This window comes from Sinocyclocheilus grahami, unplaced genomic scaffold (genome assembly GCF_001515645.1).
Source record: "Sinocyclocheilus grahami isolate Dianchi unplaced genomic scaffold, SAMN03320097.WGS_v1.1 scaffold1470.1, whole genome shotgun sequence".
NCBI lineage: Eukaryota > Metazoa > Chordata > Actinopteri > Cypriniformes > Cyprinidae > Sinocyclocheilus > Sinocyclocheilus grahami.
Window position 1 is genome coordinate 212811 of NW_015506649.1, and position 16782 is coordinate 229592.

The 16782-nt window shown below is 36.2% G+C and overlaps 1 protein-coding gene across 2 annotated transcripts in view; it reads right to left on the reverse strand.

Annotated features, from left to right (window-relative positions):
- Positions 1-16400, reverse strand: part of LOC107570530 (transmembrane protein 150A-like) — a 51515-nt gene extending 35115 nt beyond the window's left edge. For both annotated transcript variants that reach the window (XR_001607048.1, XM_016256755.1), the window contains exons 1-4: positions 16150-16400; positions 15511-15711; positions 6249-6296; positions 4314-4400 (exon numbers count right to left, since the gene is read on the reverse strand). Coding sequence is in view for 1 of the 2 variants with exons in the window: in XM_016256755.1 (XP_016112241.1) it covers positions 4314-4400; positions 6249-6296; positions 15511-15575 (200 nt within the window). In the remaining variant the exon portion in view is untranslated. The remainder of the gene's footprint in view (positions 1-4313; positions 4401-6248; positions 6297-15510; positions 15712-16149) is intronic.
- Between the last annotated feature and the right edge of the window lie 382 nt (positions 16401-16782).

Sequence of the window (16782 nt, forward strand, 5' to 3'; positions counted from 1 at the left end):
TAAGCAAAACAGTGACAACAAGATCACGAATTCGAAAGTGAAAGCATCCGAAGCCCGCGGCTTAACACAGCAAAAGAGAAACTCATATTCACAAAATTCTAATCACAAATACTACTACTAATGATAAAGAACGGGTTGAATGTTAACCACTTTAATTTCCATAGAATTATAAACTATGATAAAAGTTCATCAGCATGCATTGAATGTTGTAGTGCAAAAAAAAATAAAAATATTGCGACCAAATCGTGTGCTCATGCGACCAGCTGAGAAAGTTAGTTGCAAAAGAGCGACCAGCGGGAAAAATGAGTCTGGAGAGGCCATCTTTTGTTTTAGTCTTTAAAAAAATGAAAGGTGTGTAGATGTATTTAAGCAAAACAGTGACAACAAGATCACGAATTCGAAAGTGAAAGCATCCGAAGCCCGCGGCTTAACACAGCAAAAGAGAAACTCATATTCACAAAATTCTAATCACAAATACTACTACTAATGATAAAGAACGGGTTGAATGTTAACCACTTTCATTTCCATATAACTATAAACTATGATAAAAGTTCATCAGCATGCATTGAATGTTGTAGCGCAAAAAAATAAATAAAAAAAATATTGCGACCAAATCATGTGCTCGTCCAGCTGAGAAAGTTAGTTGCAAAAGAGCGACCAGTGGGAAGAATGAGTCTGGAGCCCAGGCTATACAGTGCATGAAGAGCAAACTGGTGCTCTTCTGTTTCTTTTGGTGTATGACTCCCCCTTGTCTCGTATAAAAAGCACAATAATCGCGGTTGGTTAGATCAAATAATCGCGATTAGATGGTTATTTAATTATCGCAACAGGCCTACTGGCAGCTGTGGGTTATGGGGATGGAGCTAGAAGAGGGCTTGAGGACCCTTAGCTTTTCTCACACAGCTGTCACTCTGTATGGGAAATGACAAAAGATAAGCAAAAATAGGGCCTTTACCAAAGAAAAACGGAGTAAGTATTTCACCATGAAAGGAAATCTTCCTTATAAACACACAGGTAATCATTCCTGAAGGCCATTTCAGCTTTATATAACATATCACTGTGGTATGAAGCCTATAAAAAGGAGATGCAGCTGAAAATAAATGGAGTAAACAAACCTAAATTTACAGCCAATCAGCTGAAAATTGTTGAGAACGACAGGCTACACTCTTAAAAATAAAGGTGCTTCAAAAGGTTCTTCAAGCGATGCCATAGAAGAACCATTTTTGGTTCCACAAAGAACCATTCAGTCAAAGGTTCTTTAAAGAACCATCACTTTATTACCTTTTTGTAATCTGAAGAACCTTCTTTCGCCCCAAAGAACATTTTGTGAAACAGAAAGGTTCTTCAAAGAACCTGAAGAACTAAATGGTTCTTTATGGAACCATTTAGACAAAAAGGTTCTTCTATGGCATCGTGAAGAACCTTTATTTTTAAGAGTGTACCTACTACGTAGCTCATTGGATTCTTTGCCTTAAAGGGACATTCAAAAATGTAAAATATGCCATCATTTAATCACCCTCATGGGTTTCTAAACCTGTATGGCTTTCTTTCCTCTGAAGGTAGATTGCATATTCCTGTCTTTTCCAAACAAACACTTTTATAGTGACAACAGTTGTTAAGATTTAAAAAATGACAAAAAGCACCATAATAGTCTCATTAAAAGTGATACATTTGACTTCTGAAACCATATGACGGACGAGGGACACACTAAAATTGAATAATTATTAATTGAAAATCACATTCAACTTGTCTACAACTTGCCATTGTATTCAAAAAAATATTTTGTTACATATTAGAAAGTACGTGTTTTGGCCATGTCATAACTGTAAATTAACTGTAAGACCAAATGCCATGTTCTCCTAATAAAAATTCTCTGAACCAAACTCAGCTTTCCAAAACCATGTAATAAGTTCCTGCCAAAGGAGCCTCTACTGAATTAAATATAGCTATGCTTTCTATTAATAAATCACTGAGGTGTTCAGCTCTATAATGATAAGTTGGAAATGTGTGTGCTGTTCCAAGTGTGATTGTCTGTTGATCTGACCTTTCACCCACTTTAGAGCACCTCTGGGCTGAGAACCGCAGACTATGGTGGGTAGCAGTCAAAATAAACCCTCACACAAACACACACGTCACACAAACACACACACACACAGACTGCTGGTAGTAGAAATGCAGATCATTGACACACCCAAAGGGACACATAAATAAGACTTAACATATAACTCAAGTTCATACTCCCTAAACCACACAGCTCTGAAGGCAGACGGTCTATTGAACAGCTCGGGTCAAAGATCCCACAAGTTATTCCAGAATCCACATTATATGCATTGTCAGATTTCCCTTTGATGATAAAATGCCTAGAAGAGTCAAATAAATGAACAACATGCTTTGGCTAAAACCATCTCAATGTCCTTGCCCCTTTTGTCAGTTTGGTTTCGTTTTCTCCTCAGTAATTTGGGAAATTCCTTTGTGTGGTTAACAAGTTACAGCTCCTCTAAGTGTTTTTCTCTCAGCAGGAAAAATATCTTGTAAAGGTGAAATATCTTGTTTCGTAAGGTTGCCATGTAGGTCACATTTTTAGATTCCCGTTTCTCCCCTTGACCCAATCTCGGTCTTCAGATTGAGGAAAATAGAAATGACATGCATGCAGAGGAAGGGAAGGGGTCATGGCATGAACAATGTGCTGACACAGACCACTGCCTCAGGTAGAGAGGCAGGCTGAGAACGACACTTCCCAGGAATAAGGTGCACTCTGGTGTTCAATTACTTTTTTCAAAGCATTATTTTGAGAACTATTAGAAAGTTTAGAAACTATTATACAGGGTTAGTGTAGTCAACTATAACTAAAACTAAGTGGTGGGCCATCAGGGCCAGCAAAGCCTTCTCTGCTGGCCTAAACAATATCAGAATCACTGACTTAGTTTTAATATATTTTCCATTAATGTGCATTTAATTATTTCCAATAGTTTATTCTCTTCATTTCATAATTTTTCTCTTGGTTGCGCTGCTTCCAGTAGTCTATTTTTATATTAGAGCTTTTGTCAAATCATATTTCAGCAATCATGTGTTGATGAGAAATCTTCCTCGAGGCCTTCAGAATCAACAGTGCGGGCGTCTGTAGTTTGAAATAAATGGCAATGAAACCATTGCTTTTACCAATCAGATTTAGACTGTAAATCTAAATACAGTAGTAAATGACTGCGAAAAACAACGGGTCTGTGATAAAGATGGAAAAACACTAGAGTATGTTAGGTTCATCTTCATTTCTGACTTTATGCACTTTATGCATTTTATTCTGATGTTATTTGCAAGGTATAAAGCTACATTTAATTTTCCATAAGAATATCTAAGGAGCGCTTAGTTTCCGAGTCAAGCTGTCTCTTTAAAGTCAGTGCAATACATTTTTGTTTAATTATATATATAATTAAACAAAAATGTATTGCACTGACTTTCCTGAAAAAAAAAAAAAAAGTTACATTTCAAGGCTTGACCGCGAAGCTGCCAAGTGTGACCCCTAAACGAAGAGGCCCAGAGGGTTAAGAGGTGGATTCATTGATGTAGGACACCACTAAAGGCCTAGGTGTGAAATACATGGCCCGCCACCATTAAAACTAAACCTAAAACTATCAAAAAATATTTTCATTGCTCGAAATAATGTTATATAAACACTGTAAAATTGTAAACTGGAATAAATTGAAATATATATTAAAATTGTTTTATATTTTTAACTGTTAAAAAACTTACTATAACTGAAGTCAGAAAGAGCTTTATTACCAAGTATGTTTACTCACACAAGGAATTTGACTACCAGTCAGGAAGTTAAAATGAAAACAGAAAGTATAAAAATAGAAATTTATCAAAATAATAATAAAAAAATATAATAGCATCAAATTGTAGTGGTGCCTGCATTTTTAAAGCTCAAGCATTCAACCGTCACTGCATGAAAAAAATTACAAAATATTTTTCTCGAATTAATGCAAAGCATACATTTAAACTACAAATTTACCTTTAGTCCCAAACTAGCCATCCCCTACTGAATGCTAGCTTTATTTAAGCTAAATCTACAACCCTGTTACCCATTGGCATTGTTTTTTTTTCTGTTATTTCATACAGACCTTATGAGAGGAACATTTTCCAGAGTACAGCACAGGGTTGGTCCCCTCTGCATTGGCAGATCCACCTCACATGACTGGTTATACATCCTGTAAGTAAAAACTAGCCATCCCCTACTGAATGCTAGCTTTATTTAAGCTAAATCTACAACCCTGTTACCCATTGGCATTGTTTTTTTTCTGTTATTTCATACAGACCTTATGAGAGGAACATTTTCCAGAGTACAGCACAGGGTTGGTCCCCTCTGCATTGGCAGATCCACCTCACATGACTGGTTATACATCCTGTAAGTAAACAAATACACAGACTAAACAGTTAAAACAGAGCCAAAATGAGTCCATCAAGTCTCTGGGAGACTACTTTGAGATTTGCCCACTAGCCATAAATAATAATCAATCATACCAGACAGATCTGAGTGCATTCAGTAGGACAGCTGCATCTGTCTGTGAATTTGGTTACACGCTGCTGCATTCCTACTGTACACTGGATAATACGACCAGAGTTAAAACTCACTTCCAGTATAAACATGTTTTGACAGTCACCATAACTTCGATTCATACTACACTAGGGTTGTTAAAAGTACCGACTTCTTCACCGAACGCTTACACGGCAACACACAGATACCGAAGTCTGTACTTTTGGCAACCCTATACCACTTCATGCAGAACTCAAATCAAACATAATGTGGCTAGTCTGGCTACACATCACTACTAAAGCAAACACATACCGCTCTACAGGACTAATGCTCCTCCCTCCAAGAGAAAAAATAATAATGAAAGACCACTGTTGTTTCCAGAGTGTAAAAATTACTCAAGAATGCAAAGCACTTTAAAAGGTGGGCCACATTTCATTAAACAGACTGAATTTGATCTTGTTTGCTCAGCTTCAGCTCCACTAGTCACTGTTAGTAAAATAAAATATTTAACTTGCTCTACATATGACACCTAATCAGAAAGTACACGTTTTTCACTGATATTCTGAAACGGTGGGTTTTATTCATCAGTCTACACACAGATACCGAAGTCTGTACTTTTGGCAACCCTATACCACTTCATGCAGAACTCAAAGCAAACATAATGTGGCTAGTCTGGCTACACATCACTACTAAAGCAAACACATACCGCTCTACAGGACTAATGCTCCTCCCTCCAAGAGAAAAAATAATAATGAAAGACCACTGTTGTTTCCAGAGTGTAAAAATTACTCAAGAATGCAAAGCACTTTAAAAGGTGGGCCACATTTCATTAAACAGACTGAATTTGATCTTGTTTGCTCAGCTTCAGCTCCACTAGTCACTGTTAGTAAAATAAAATATTTAACTTGCTCTACATATGACACCTAATCAGAAAGTACACGTTTTTCACTGATATTCTGAAACGGTGGGTTTTATTCATCAGTCATGCTAATGATGAGTAATCATCTGCGACTGCCTCTGCTCACGGACCCACACAAAGATGCCATTACCACTGCTTTAAATAATTAAAGTACAGTGTGCCACCTCCCAAAGCCCAACAGCAGCGCTAACATTTAAGTTACCCTAGACACCGCTATGCTCCATATGCCAATGTTTGACTAAAGCTCTCAAGGTATAAAGCACAAGTTAACCTGCGATTAACAATGAAAATGAACAGGATTAAATTCCTCACTGGCTGACACGTCCTTGAGCCAAATAAAGTTAATGAGAAGGAATTCGGACACTCGTTCAATATCTCATATCAAATACATTACTCATTAGGGCAGATGACGCCAGAAGAAGTGTAGGTGATACAAAGTCACGAGGTCGCTCTCTGATGTGCACAATTTAAAAAGGTGTTTTCAGTAAATGATTAATAGCCTCAAAGCACATGCACCAAATTTTTTGAAAAGACGAAAATATGCACATTTTAGTTACCAACAGTTTTTATAAACACAGAAAAATAAAAATACTAACAAAAAATTATACATTTTAAAAAATTGAAATTTCTTTAAAAAAAAAAAAAGTCTTAATTTTAATGTTTTACATTTAATGTGCATTACAGAATTCAACATTATTTTAAATGTTAAAATATTTAATATATTTAATCATTAAATTACATATATTTAATTAAAATAAATAATTTTTAAAATTCCATAATATATTGTAATATGCTTACCAGTTGTCCACAGGACAGACATGCTGATTATACAAGGCCATGGCATACCTGGAAAAATAGAAATTATGAAATATTAGCCACATTATCAGTAAAAATCAGAGCAAAAGTTTTTAAAGGAGGATTCAAGCTTGTATTTCATTCCTATTTGCAAAGACAAATTTGTCTAATTTAAAAAGGAATTTTTTAACCTTTATTGTCGCATTGGTAATACTTTAAGGTATAATTTGCTAACATTAGCTAATGTTTCAGCTAACAAGAACTAACAATAAACAATATATTTTTACAACATTTATTAACCTTTGTTAATTGCAATTAATAAAAAGTTTCATGTTCATATCAGTTCACAGTGCATTAACTGATGTTAACAGATGCAAATTTTGATCTTAAAAAAGGTATTAGTAAATGTTGAGATTAACAGATTAATAAAGGTTAAATAAATGCTGTAGAAGTATTGTTAATTATTAGTCCATGTCGACTAATGTAGTTAACTAATTAAAACTTACTGTAAAGTGTTACCATTGCATCTGTACACAATAAACATAATCTTGACAAAATGGACATAAATCAAAATAAAAACATAATGACCTAAAAAAAATCTATTTTTGAATGCAGCCATGATTCTGTCAAAATTAAAACCATTTCAAATCAATGTTTCAAGTCAAGCTGACCACAAAACCAATTTATACACACTGATGTCTGAGATTACACAAAGAGACACAGTAGGCCCAAGACTTAGTGGTATGAAACATGTAAAATCTTGCACGTTACTATATCATTATGCATGACGCTTATGGATAGACAGAAAGAGCTATCAAAAATATGCTGTGGTGTCCTATAATACTGCAACAGGCTGAGCATTCACTAATAAAACCAGAGGTTGATGTCCTTTTGACTTGTTTTCTGCGAGCACAGAACCAAAAACCGGAGAGCACCGGAAATTTAGTCAACATGACCTGTACATCTTCAGCTTAAATTGGCATTATGTGTCATTCTTTACTCACGCTAATGCAACAAGGCCAACGCACTCCTGATCCAGTCACATCGACCCTCAGGAGATGTCAATGAACACAGGACCATCAGATAGCGGTCAAAGTAAATGTTTGCCCACAGATTTGAACAGAATCTGATGAAAGAGCATCTCCAAGCAAAGCAAAAGTTGCTTACAAATGAACAATCAGACTAGAAAAGTGCTCTGTGGAAGCTAAACACACACGGCCCCTGCCACTGGATACCATCTCTGTCCGTCTTTCTCTCATGCGGATCTCACTGTTGACATACACACTAGGGCTGGGTGGTATATTATTGTCAGGAATGTGTTCCTGTTTTTGTGTTTCTGTCCCCATGTGCTCCCCGTGACCCAGTTTCTCCCTTGTTTGATTGTGTTAATTTGATTCAGGTGTGTCTCATCGATTACCCTTGTTTAGTTTAGTATTTAAAGTGTTGTCTGTTCTATGGTTCATTTGTCCAGTGTTTTACGTCTATTGGTGCTACGTGTGTCTCCAGCCTGCCTTGTATTACTCTTTGGTTTGTTCGTTAAAGACTGTTATTCCTGCTACTCCTACATCTCCATGTTCCTCGCTCCTACACAGTACGCAACTGTGTTTGTATGATGTATCGATATATTTTTAATAGGCAATATTGTGTGAGAGAGTACCATTTATATACATTTTCAGCAGTTTGATTGGAGCACATCTGAATAATAGCAGAAGATGCAGAGTGAGCTGCTACGGGGGAAGTGCATAATCCAATTTGTCCTAAACATGAGACATGCTTTATATGAACAACTTTAAAATAACTTGCAAGATATACTAGTTAACACGTATCATTTAAAGCAGTTGCCCTGTCAGATGCTCTGCCAGACTCATGTGCTGCTGACAGACAGGCTACTTCCCTGATAGCACACGTATATCACGGAGATGTCTATTTGACGTCTGCCTTTACATCTGCAAGATGTATATTTGCTCATCTGCAATACGTCAATAGGACATTTCCTATTAGATGTCAAATAGACGTTTAGAAAATGTCTTTAAGATGTTTATGATTTAGAATGTATGTAAAACTGACATCTTAAAGACGTCTATCAGATGTTTGTACACAGCAGATGCTTTCCAGAGCGATCTTTAGCAGACATCTTGCAGACCTACGTGTGCTATCTGGGTTGCTCTGTTTAATGCGTTTGAGATGTGCTGTTTTCCTCAATTAACTTTTCACAGGTATATTCTCCATCTGTAAATGTTAGAAAGTCATGGAAATATTTCTGTTTTGCTGTCAGGAGCCTTCTGCGTGCGATTCTCCTCTAAACTTCACAGACTTCAGTGAACGAGCGCCACTGCGTGCATGCACGCCAAACAGATGGAGCACAATATAGCTCAATAATTGTGTCATATGTAGAATTTGAAACCTACAACTAAGTGTATTTTATGATAGCAGATAGTAGTGCTGGGTAAAAATATCGATATCTCGATTTTAATCAATTCTCATTTTTACGAAAAGATATTGATTCTTAAATCCCAAGAATCGATTATTCTAGCCTGTTTTCAGTTAATGGACGGAACATTGAAGCGCACCTCCCATCCAATAAATCGCAATAAGCATTGTGCTTTGGTACTTTTAAATATGAAACAAAGTCTCAGATTTAAATTTATGTCCATTGTATTGCAGTATACAAACAATAAATGCCGTTTTGGCGCTGTTTAATGTGGAGTGACAGATTGCTGTAGCGCCTCAGATCAACAGATGCAGCAGCGCGTAGCGCACGTGAACCGATCATCTCCTCCACATTAATACCAGTTTCAGCACAAAATAAACGTGACAAAACATCCGAAGGCAAGTTAAAAGAAAGAGTACAACTTTACAATCAGTATTCTGTCTCATGTAATCGCTCAATCAGTGTTTCAACTGTGCAAAGACGTCAATATAACAGCTTGTAAACAATTCATGTAACATCACATTTACCTCAGAAAGCACATTTGGTGACCATAAACTCGTTAGTCAGCCAGAAAAATAAACTCTAGAGAGGAGCATTTAGCTAAATATATGCACCATATACCATTCATTATCATTTTTTTTACCGTTCTTTAATGCTTTATTTATGTTTGAATAAATCTGTCCAAGTTATGACAGCCACAATTTAAATGTGTATATTTAAAAAAAACTAACTGAAGTAATTGTAACTTAATTATTATAAAAACTTCATTAAGTGCAATTTAAGCAGTTGTACAGCACAAATCAGTCAATTTTAACCTTCAATGTTATAATGTAGTACCAACTGACTCTCATGTATATTTTACAGCATTAGTTGAGAGATTTTTTTTTCCTTGAGGAAATTTGGCATGTACTGAACCTGATATGTATCCAAAATAATCGATATTGAATCAAATCGAATCGGTAATCGAATTGAATTGCAAGCTTGTGAATGAGAATCGAATCAAATCGTGAAATTTGTGTCAAAACCCAGCCCTAGCAGATAGCAGTAATGGGGTAATCAAAATATAATGCAATTAATCTGTGCTCTTGTGTTCATTTACTTTCGTTTTTAGTTTAATGAATTGAACTTCTGCTTGAAAAAGCTTTATTTTTGTTTTTAAATTATAATGTTACAATGTTAGATTGTAATGTGATTTTTGTAATGTGATAGCTCCTTTATTGCACATAATGGATAGCATAGCCTACTTTCACTATATTTGTTTTCATTACTTTTAATATAAACATTGTTCCACTGGACAACATTGGCCAGGATGTTTATGTATATATTTATAGAAAATGTATAGAAATTAAATAGAAATTGCATTTCAGCCAAAAAATACAGAGATCTGATTCTTTTGGCCATATCACCCAGCCACAAACACATTTGCATTTGTCCAGCGTAACTGCATCTGACAGCACGCAGGGTTAGGAGTGGGCTAAGCAGCAATTAGGTTTGTTTTCATCTCAAGTAAATGTGTGTGTGTGTGTGTGTCCACAAGAGACAGATCACCTGAGCCTTGCACTACACTTAGCACTACGCTGAGAGGAATTACATTTGGTAAACAAACATTATGCCATCTGCCATGGCCGGTGTTGTGAATAATCATGCAGCCTGTTACCAGGTCACTCTGAACATCACAGAGAGGCACACAGGCCTTCCTCAGAAAACACAGTCTGGATACAGAGTAACCCTGCTCCCGCTCAGATACCCCAGCCCATCTGCTTATAGGGTTAGATCTCTGCCACAATTCTGCGCGCGAAAGATCATAGTTTGAGCGCACAAAAGTGCATTTTGCACGCGCGCAATCTGAGTTTTGTGGAGAAAATATTAGTTTCCCAAAGAAAAAAGTATTTTGAGCATATTTTCGCACTGAAATCTTGGATGTGTGCAGACCTTCTCTTTTGCACGTGCAACGTTTCACTAGCTTGCTTCCTTGATGCCCGCCCTCAGTGCTCTCTAAATGCCGACGGCTGGCTTGCTCAACACAACCCAGCGTTACAATATGCCATAATTCCAGCCAATCAGAGAAGAGGCTGCTAAATTCTGATTGGCTGCCTTGACAACCAATCACAACATTCCTTGCATTGCGGATGACAGTGGAAGAGGGAAAATACAGTGCAAGCATAGTTATTATGCAAGTTGATATTCTGATTATATTTTTTTCCAAGCACATTTTACCAATTCCAAACAACATAAATCTTAATAACTACTATTAATCTTTTATTTAATCACTTATAACCAATATATTATTGTTCATGAAGGCTGGAAGTGAAAAACGCCTCATATTCAGGTGTGCATAATTATTAAGCAGGGTATCTTCTACAGATAACATTTTGAAATGGACTAAAAATGATCTCCCAAAACTTACTGCCAGATTCTGGAAGATAAATTCACTGTAAAAAATCCAATTAACAAAATGTTTGTAAGGGCAAAAATATTTAAGATGAGCTAATTTTATTGCTTGGGCTTAGTTGAGAGGACATATTACATTAAGTCTAACCTGTATTATATTAAGCATTAAGCTGTAGTTTTCTAAATGTTTGACCAATTAAATAATTTTAGTTGAATGGACTATAAAACTTTCAGTAAAGGTTGAGCCAACTAAAAAAATAACAATTCAGGCAACAGTTTGATGACCGAAATTGACCGCACGTAAAATTTCAGTGGAACTTGTTACTAAATAATAATTAGTTGAACCGGCCTGACATTTTTTACAGTGTTCTTTAAACAGTGGTACAAGAGGATGTGGTGCTGGTCCTTCAAGAGTCACTCTCAACTTATCGGTCTATAAAGCCGAATATATATATATATATACACACACACACATATACATATATGGAGGACGAGAAATGACTTAAGTATAAATAAATAAATGAATGAATAAATACGTAAATGCAGAATTAAATAAATAAATAAATGTAGAAATACATAAATTAATAAATAAATATATGAAGAAATAAATATAGAAATACATAAATGTAGAAATACATAAGTAAATAAATAATTAATTAAATGCTGAAATAAATCAATAAATAAATGCAGAAATACATAAATGAATAAATAAATAATTAAATGCTTAAATAAATAAATAAATGCAGATATGCATAAATTAATGAATGCATAAATAAATAATTTTGTCAAAACTGTCATTTTTAATTGTGCTATTTTTGTACCATTTGCACATATTTTTGACTGACTCTGCTGACCCACTGAGCATTTTGCTGTCCAATGGTCATTAACGTTGCAATTTATAGTATTGTTCTTAGTTTTTAATATTTCTCATGGGCATTTAATAATTTTTGATTTTCAGTCCGAGTTAAATCTCTTTTTGGCTCATTCATTAAAAATTATATATCAATTATAAATGATTAAATACAAGATTAATAGTAGTTATTGAGATTGATGTCGTTTGGAATTGGTAAAATGTGCTTGGAAAAAAATATGATCAGAATATCAACTTGCATAATGATTATGCATGCATGGTATTTTTCATCTTCTGCTGTCAAAAAAAGCAAAAAAAGGCCTCCAACACTAGCTTGCTCTATTTCTTTTCTATTCTAACAGTTTAAAAGAAAGAGGCGAGGACCAAGGATGAGTGCTTCAATGTAAGAAACATGTTTTAATGAACCGTCTTGAATCTAATTGCTTACATCTTTTTACGAACAACATTTTAAACAGATGGCAGACTCCATCGGTGTCCATACCCCCTCCATTCAACATCATGTAAAATTAGGCTACATCCCCAACCAGAGAGGCACAATGCTAATATTTCCAAACATTTTATCACAACTACTGAGGACTCAGATCTAGCACTGACAGTTTCAGCTGTTACCGTGCACAGGCTTTAATATATAAAGCCTTTGTTATGAATAAATATTCTCAGTGTTGTTTGCATAAACAATGTGTTCAACGTTGCAGGGAACAGCACATATTTGTAGGACTATTCAAGCCCGTGTGACGTTACCATAAACAACAGCCTCAACGTATAGGAATAACGTCCAAGTGGAAACACTGGCTTGGAAACTTATCCTTTCCTAAATGGAAACTTTTTTTTACAATGTACCCTGAATAATTTAAACAACTGTTCCACTGGGGTGTAACTGGGGGATACATACTACTCAAACTGCTAACAACTGAGTGTTTTAACTAACAAAACTTACATGTTGAAACAATTCAGTGTGAGAACACACCAAACCGTTTCATTTGTGCTTTAAACTGTTAGTTGTTGTTGATTTTGGAAACGTTAAATCATTTCTTTTATAGGTCATCATTAGAGGTTTCATTTTCAGAAAACATGCCCTTTCTTGCACAGATAATGGAAGAAAAAGTCTCTTGAACGGGACACGTTTAGTCCATGTTGTATTGGGAATTTCTCCCAGACCGTCACTACAGGAGTCATGGAAAGAAGAAACCAAACATTCTCTCTCTGGCATAGTAAATGAGAAGGTGCTGATGCTGCTCTAAGTTGCCCTCCTCTGTTTTACTCTCTCCTCTCCTCACACAGGCTTTATGTAACCACCTCAGTGACTTCAAACTCAAGGCTCTACAGGGGAGGAAGGGGATCTTGGACTCCCCGTAGAAACAGGGCGTCTGCAAGCATTTCACAGGAAGGAAGTAGGAACAAGCAACGTGACACCAGCATAGCACTGCACCTTCAAGCAAATAAAACCACATAAAAGGTATTCCACATCCACTAGATCACAGTCTTCCAACAACTGTGATCACACATGACGTCAAAAACCTGATTTCCTTAAAATGTACTCTTCAGTCAATCACATGCCGGTTCATGCACAGCTCTCTTCCTGAACACCAAGGGCTTTCCAGTCTTCCAACAACTGTGATCACACATGACGTCAAAAACCTGATTTCCTTAAAATGTACTCTTCAGTCAATCATATGCCGGTTCATGCACAGCTCTCTTCCTGAACACCAAGGGCTTTCTCTAGATTTCTGTACCATGGCAACTTTACTAATAATGACCTCAAAGTCTTCAACATTTTTCAAGCAAGTTCAGGTGAGTCAGTTATTCAGCAGATAGCCCACTCCTCACAGAGAAAGTTCAGGAATTTGAATATAAATGGTACTGGAAAAGGCTCATGATTTAATACTTGCACAAATAATACACCTTTCCATAACAAATTATGTTACATTGAAAACTGCATGATTCAGAAGCAGCTTTGAGGTGTCCCAAAAAAATTAACCTAGAGACATTTGTAGTAAAGATAGAATATCTGTGTACTATAAAAACCATTTCAATGCAGGCCAGACCTAAAACGGTGATATATTTGCATAAAATGGCTTCAGCATACTGTACATGTGCCCAGCTAATATGGAAGGCTCTCAGAATTTGAACTCAGTTATGACCAAATGTTCAAATGTTAAAAATTATTTAATAATGTTCCCAAAACATTACCACAAAAACATTATTTATACATCATTCATGGAACTTTTTTCCTGAAATGTTTTAGTTAGATGATCGTCTAATGTTTTTTTTAAATGTTACTGCTTGTTTCAAATTGTTCAGAGAACAATCAAAAGTAACGTTACCATAATGTTTGCAAAATTATAAAATGGAATGTTCCCTTAACATTTGCAAAACAAAAAACAAAAAATGTGAACACATTTTTAAAAACTGGACATTTTAAACGTCCAGAGAACATTCAGAAATAAAGTTTTTATAACTTAATGGGAATGTTAGCAAAACATCCTTTTTTGTTAGCTGGGTACTGGTTACATCATACTATAGACCCATTTGGAGTAGACGTCACAGTTACGTCACTTGCAGCTGCGCGCGCATTGTGGTGGCAGAAAACCACTGGGAACAAGTGGTTTTTTTATTTTTTTCAAATTTAAAGCATAAATTTGATTTAAATAATAGGTCTATATAATATTCACATAGGGGACATATTGTATTAGCCCTACAGTTAAAGCATGAAATATTAAACCTATAACATTTTACGTAACATTTAACTGTTTTATATCACAATTCTGACTTTTTTTCTTGCAAGTGCAAGTTTATATCTCCTAGTTCGGACTTTCTAACTTGATTCAACTCAACAATTGCGAGTTTGTCAATTCTGAAGAAAAAAAATGCCAGAAGTGTGGGATTATAAACTCATGATTCTGAACCGAGGGGAAAAGAGAGAATGACGAGTTGATTTTTCTTATCAGGAGTGTGAGATATAATCTCGGAATTGCAAGAAAAAAGTCAGAATTTTGAAATACAAAACTCAAAATTACCCTTTTTTATTATTTTATTCCATGGCTTGCACAGACTGCTATGTTAAAACTGTCATTTTCTGCCACCAGATAGACTCCGCCAACAAAAAAACATCACTGTTTGCAAACACTGAAATTGATCTATTAAAACAATCTGTGACATATAAAAGCTACATCATTTATTCTTCTAGACCAGGGGTGCCCAAACTCGGTCCTGGAGGGCCGGTGTCCTGCAGAGTTTAGCTCCAGCTTGCCTCAACACACCTGCTGGTAAGTTTCTAGTGTGACTAGTAAGAGCTTGATTAGCTGCTTCAGGTGTGTCTAATTGGGGTTGGAGCTAAACTCTGCAGGACACCGGCCCTCCAGGACCGAGTTTGGGCACCCCTGTTCTAGACCATAAAGTTGCAAAATTACCTTCTATAAACTGTTGAATTGGTGTGAATCCAGTTAAAAATAAAACTAGGTTGAAAGTTATGTAATCTTAAATCAAAGCATCCATGACATCTGCACGTTTTATGCATAGTTATGGATCCAGAGCATGATCGTTTCATATGATATGACATAAAATGGACTCACACAACCCATATTCCAGTGATGGTCAGAGCTGGGAGGCTGACAGGTAATATCATCCACAGAGACATCTCCAGCACACGGTCCTCTACTGCTCCCCTCAAAACAGCCACTTCTTTCGCCTTCGCCAGCCTGTCTCCCTCTGCTCGTCAATGTGCATTTATACTTGTTGCATGACCCCAAACTGGCTTATCTTAAAGATCATATCTGCAATATAAAATAAATCATTTTTTCAATGACAAAAACATGATAAACAGTTCCCTAGACTGTTACCTGGCATTTTGGACATAATGATATTGTACTATTGCACAATGCTGTTTGCCAAGCTGTGAAATTTACATTATTTTACACACATTTATACTCTTTTTTTACATATGCATTATTATGTACTATATTAGTTTATATTTTTGATTCTGTCTATTCTCTTCTCTGGACCTGCAGAAACAACATTTCGTTGCCTGCAATAACTGCTGCATGTCTGGCTGGTGTGTATTTGAATAAAAATAAACTTGACTGTGATTGAAAACTGTAATAAGCATACGTACATCCTTTTGGTAACAAGGCAAAATGGCCGATTGAAGTTGTCAGTTTAACGTAATTGTAACAGCCGTGTGTGTAGTGTAGAGTGTGGACACTGTGTCTCACCTTCCCCCTGTGATAGGGGACAGCAGACGCGTCTCCCACCTTTGTTAGACCCTCAGACAGAGCGCAGGCTGTTCAGGAACGGACTGCATCAATCACCAGTAACCGCTACAGGCTTCTCGTTAATCCTCAAGCGTCCAAATGACAGCGGCCGTGTAAAGTTTCTTCGTTCTCGGTGTTTTCGGCAGATTTGCGGAGCCTCGCTCCTTTCTGACGGTCAGCGCTGTCTGTCTCGTGTCCCGCCGTGTGGCCTGAACGCTCACTTAAAACAGTCCAGCTGTTCACACAGCTCCGCCTCCCGACACAACACACACACACACACACTCACACACACTCACAGCAACATTCTGATACAGTGCACACAATATTTGTAATTTTGAAGTGAAACGATGTACAAAAAGCACTATAGAGACAGAGATTTTTTTTTTAAAATGTGTTTACGTACTGTAGCCTACACGGAAACAAAAATAGATCTAGGTACGATATGTAAAAGAGAGAAAAAGCATTTAATTTACAGTAAACATCTATATTACATTCAACATGTGGTTTTATAGTGAAGTGTATTTTTATGTAGGCATGTCGTTTTATGAGTAAAACTTCGAATCATCTATTAACCGCACAACAGTAAAAAAAAAA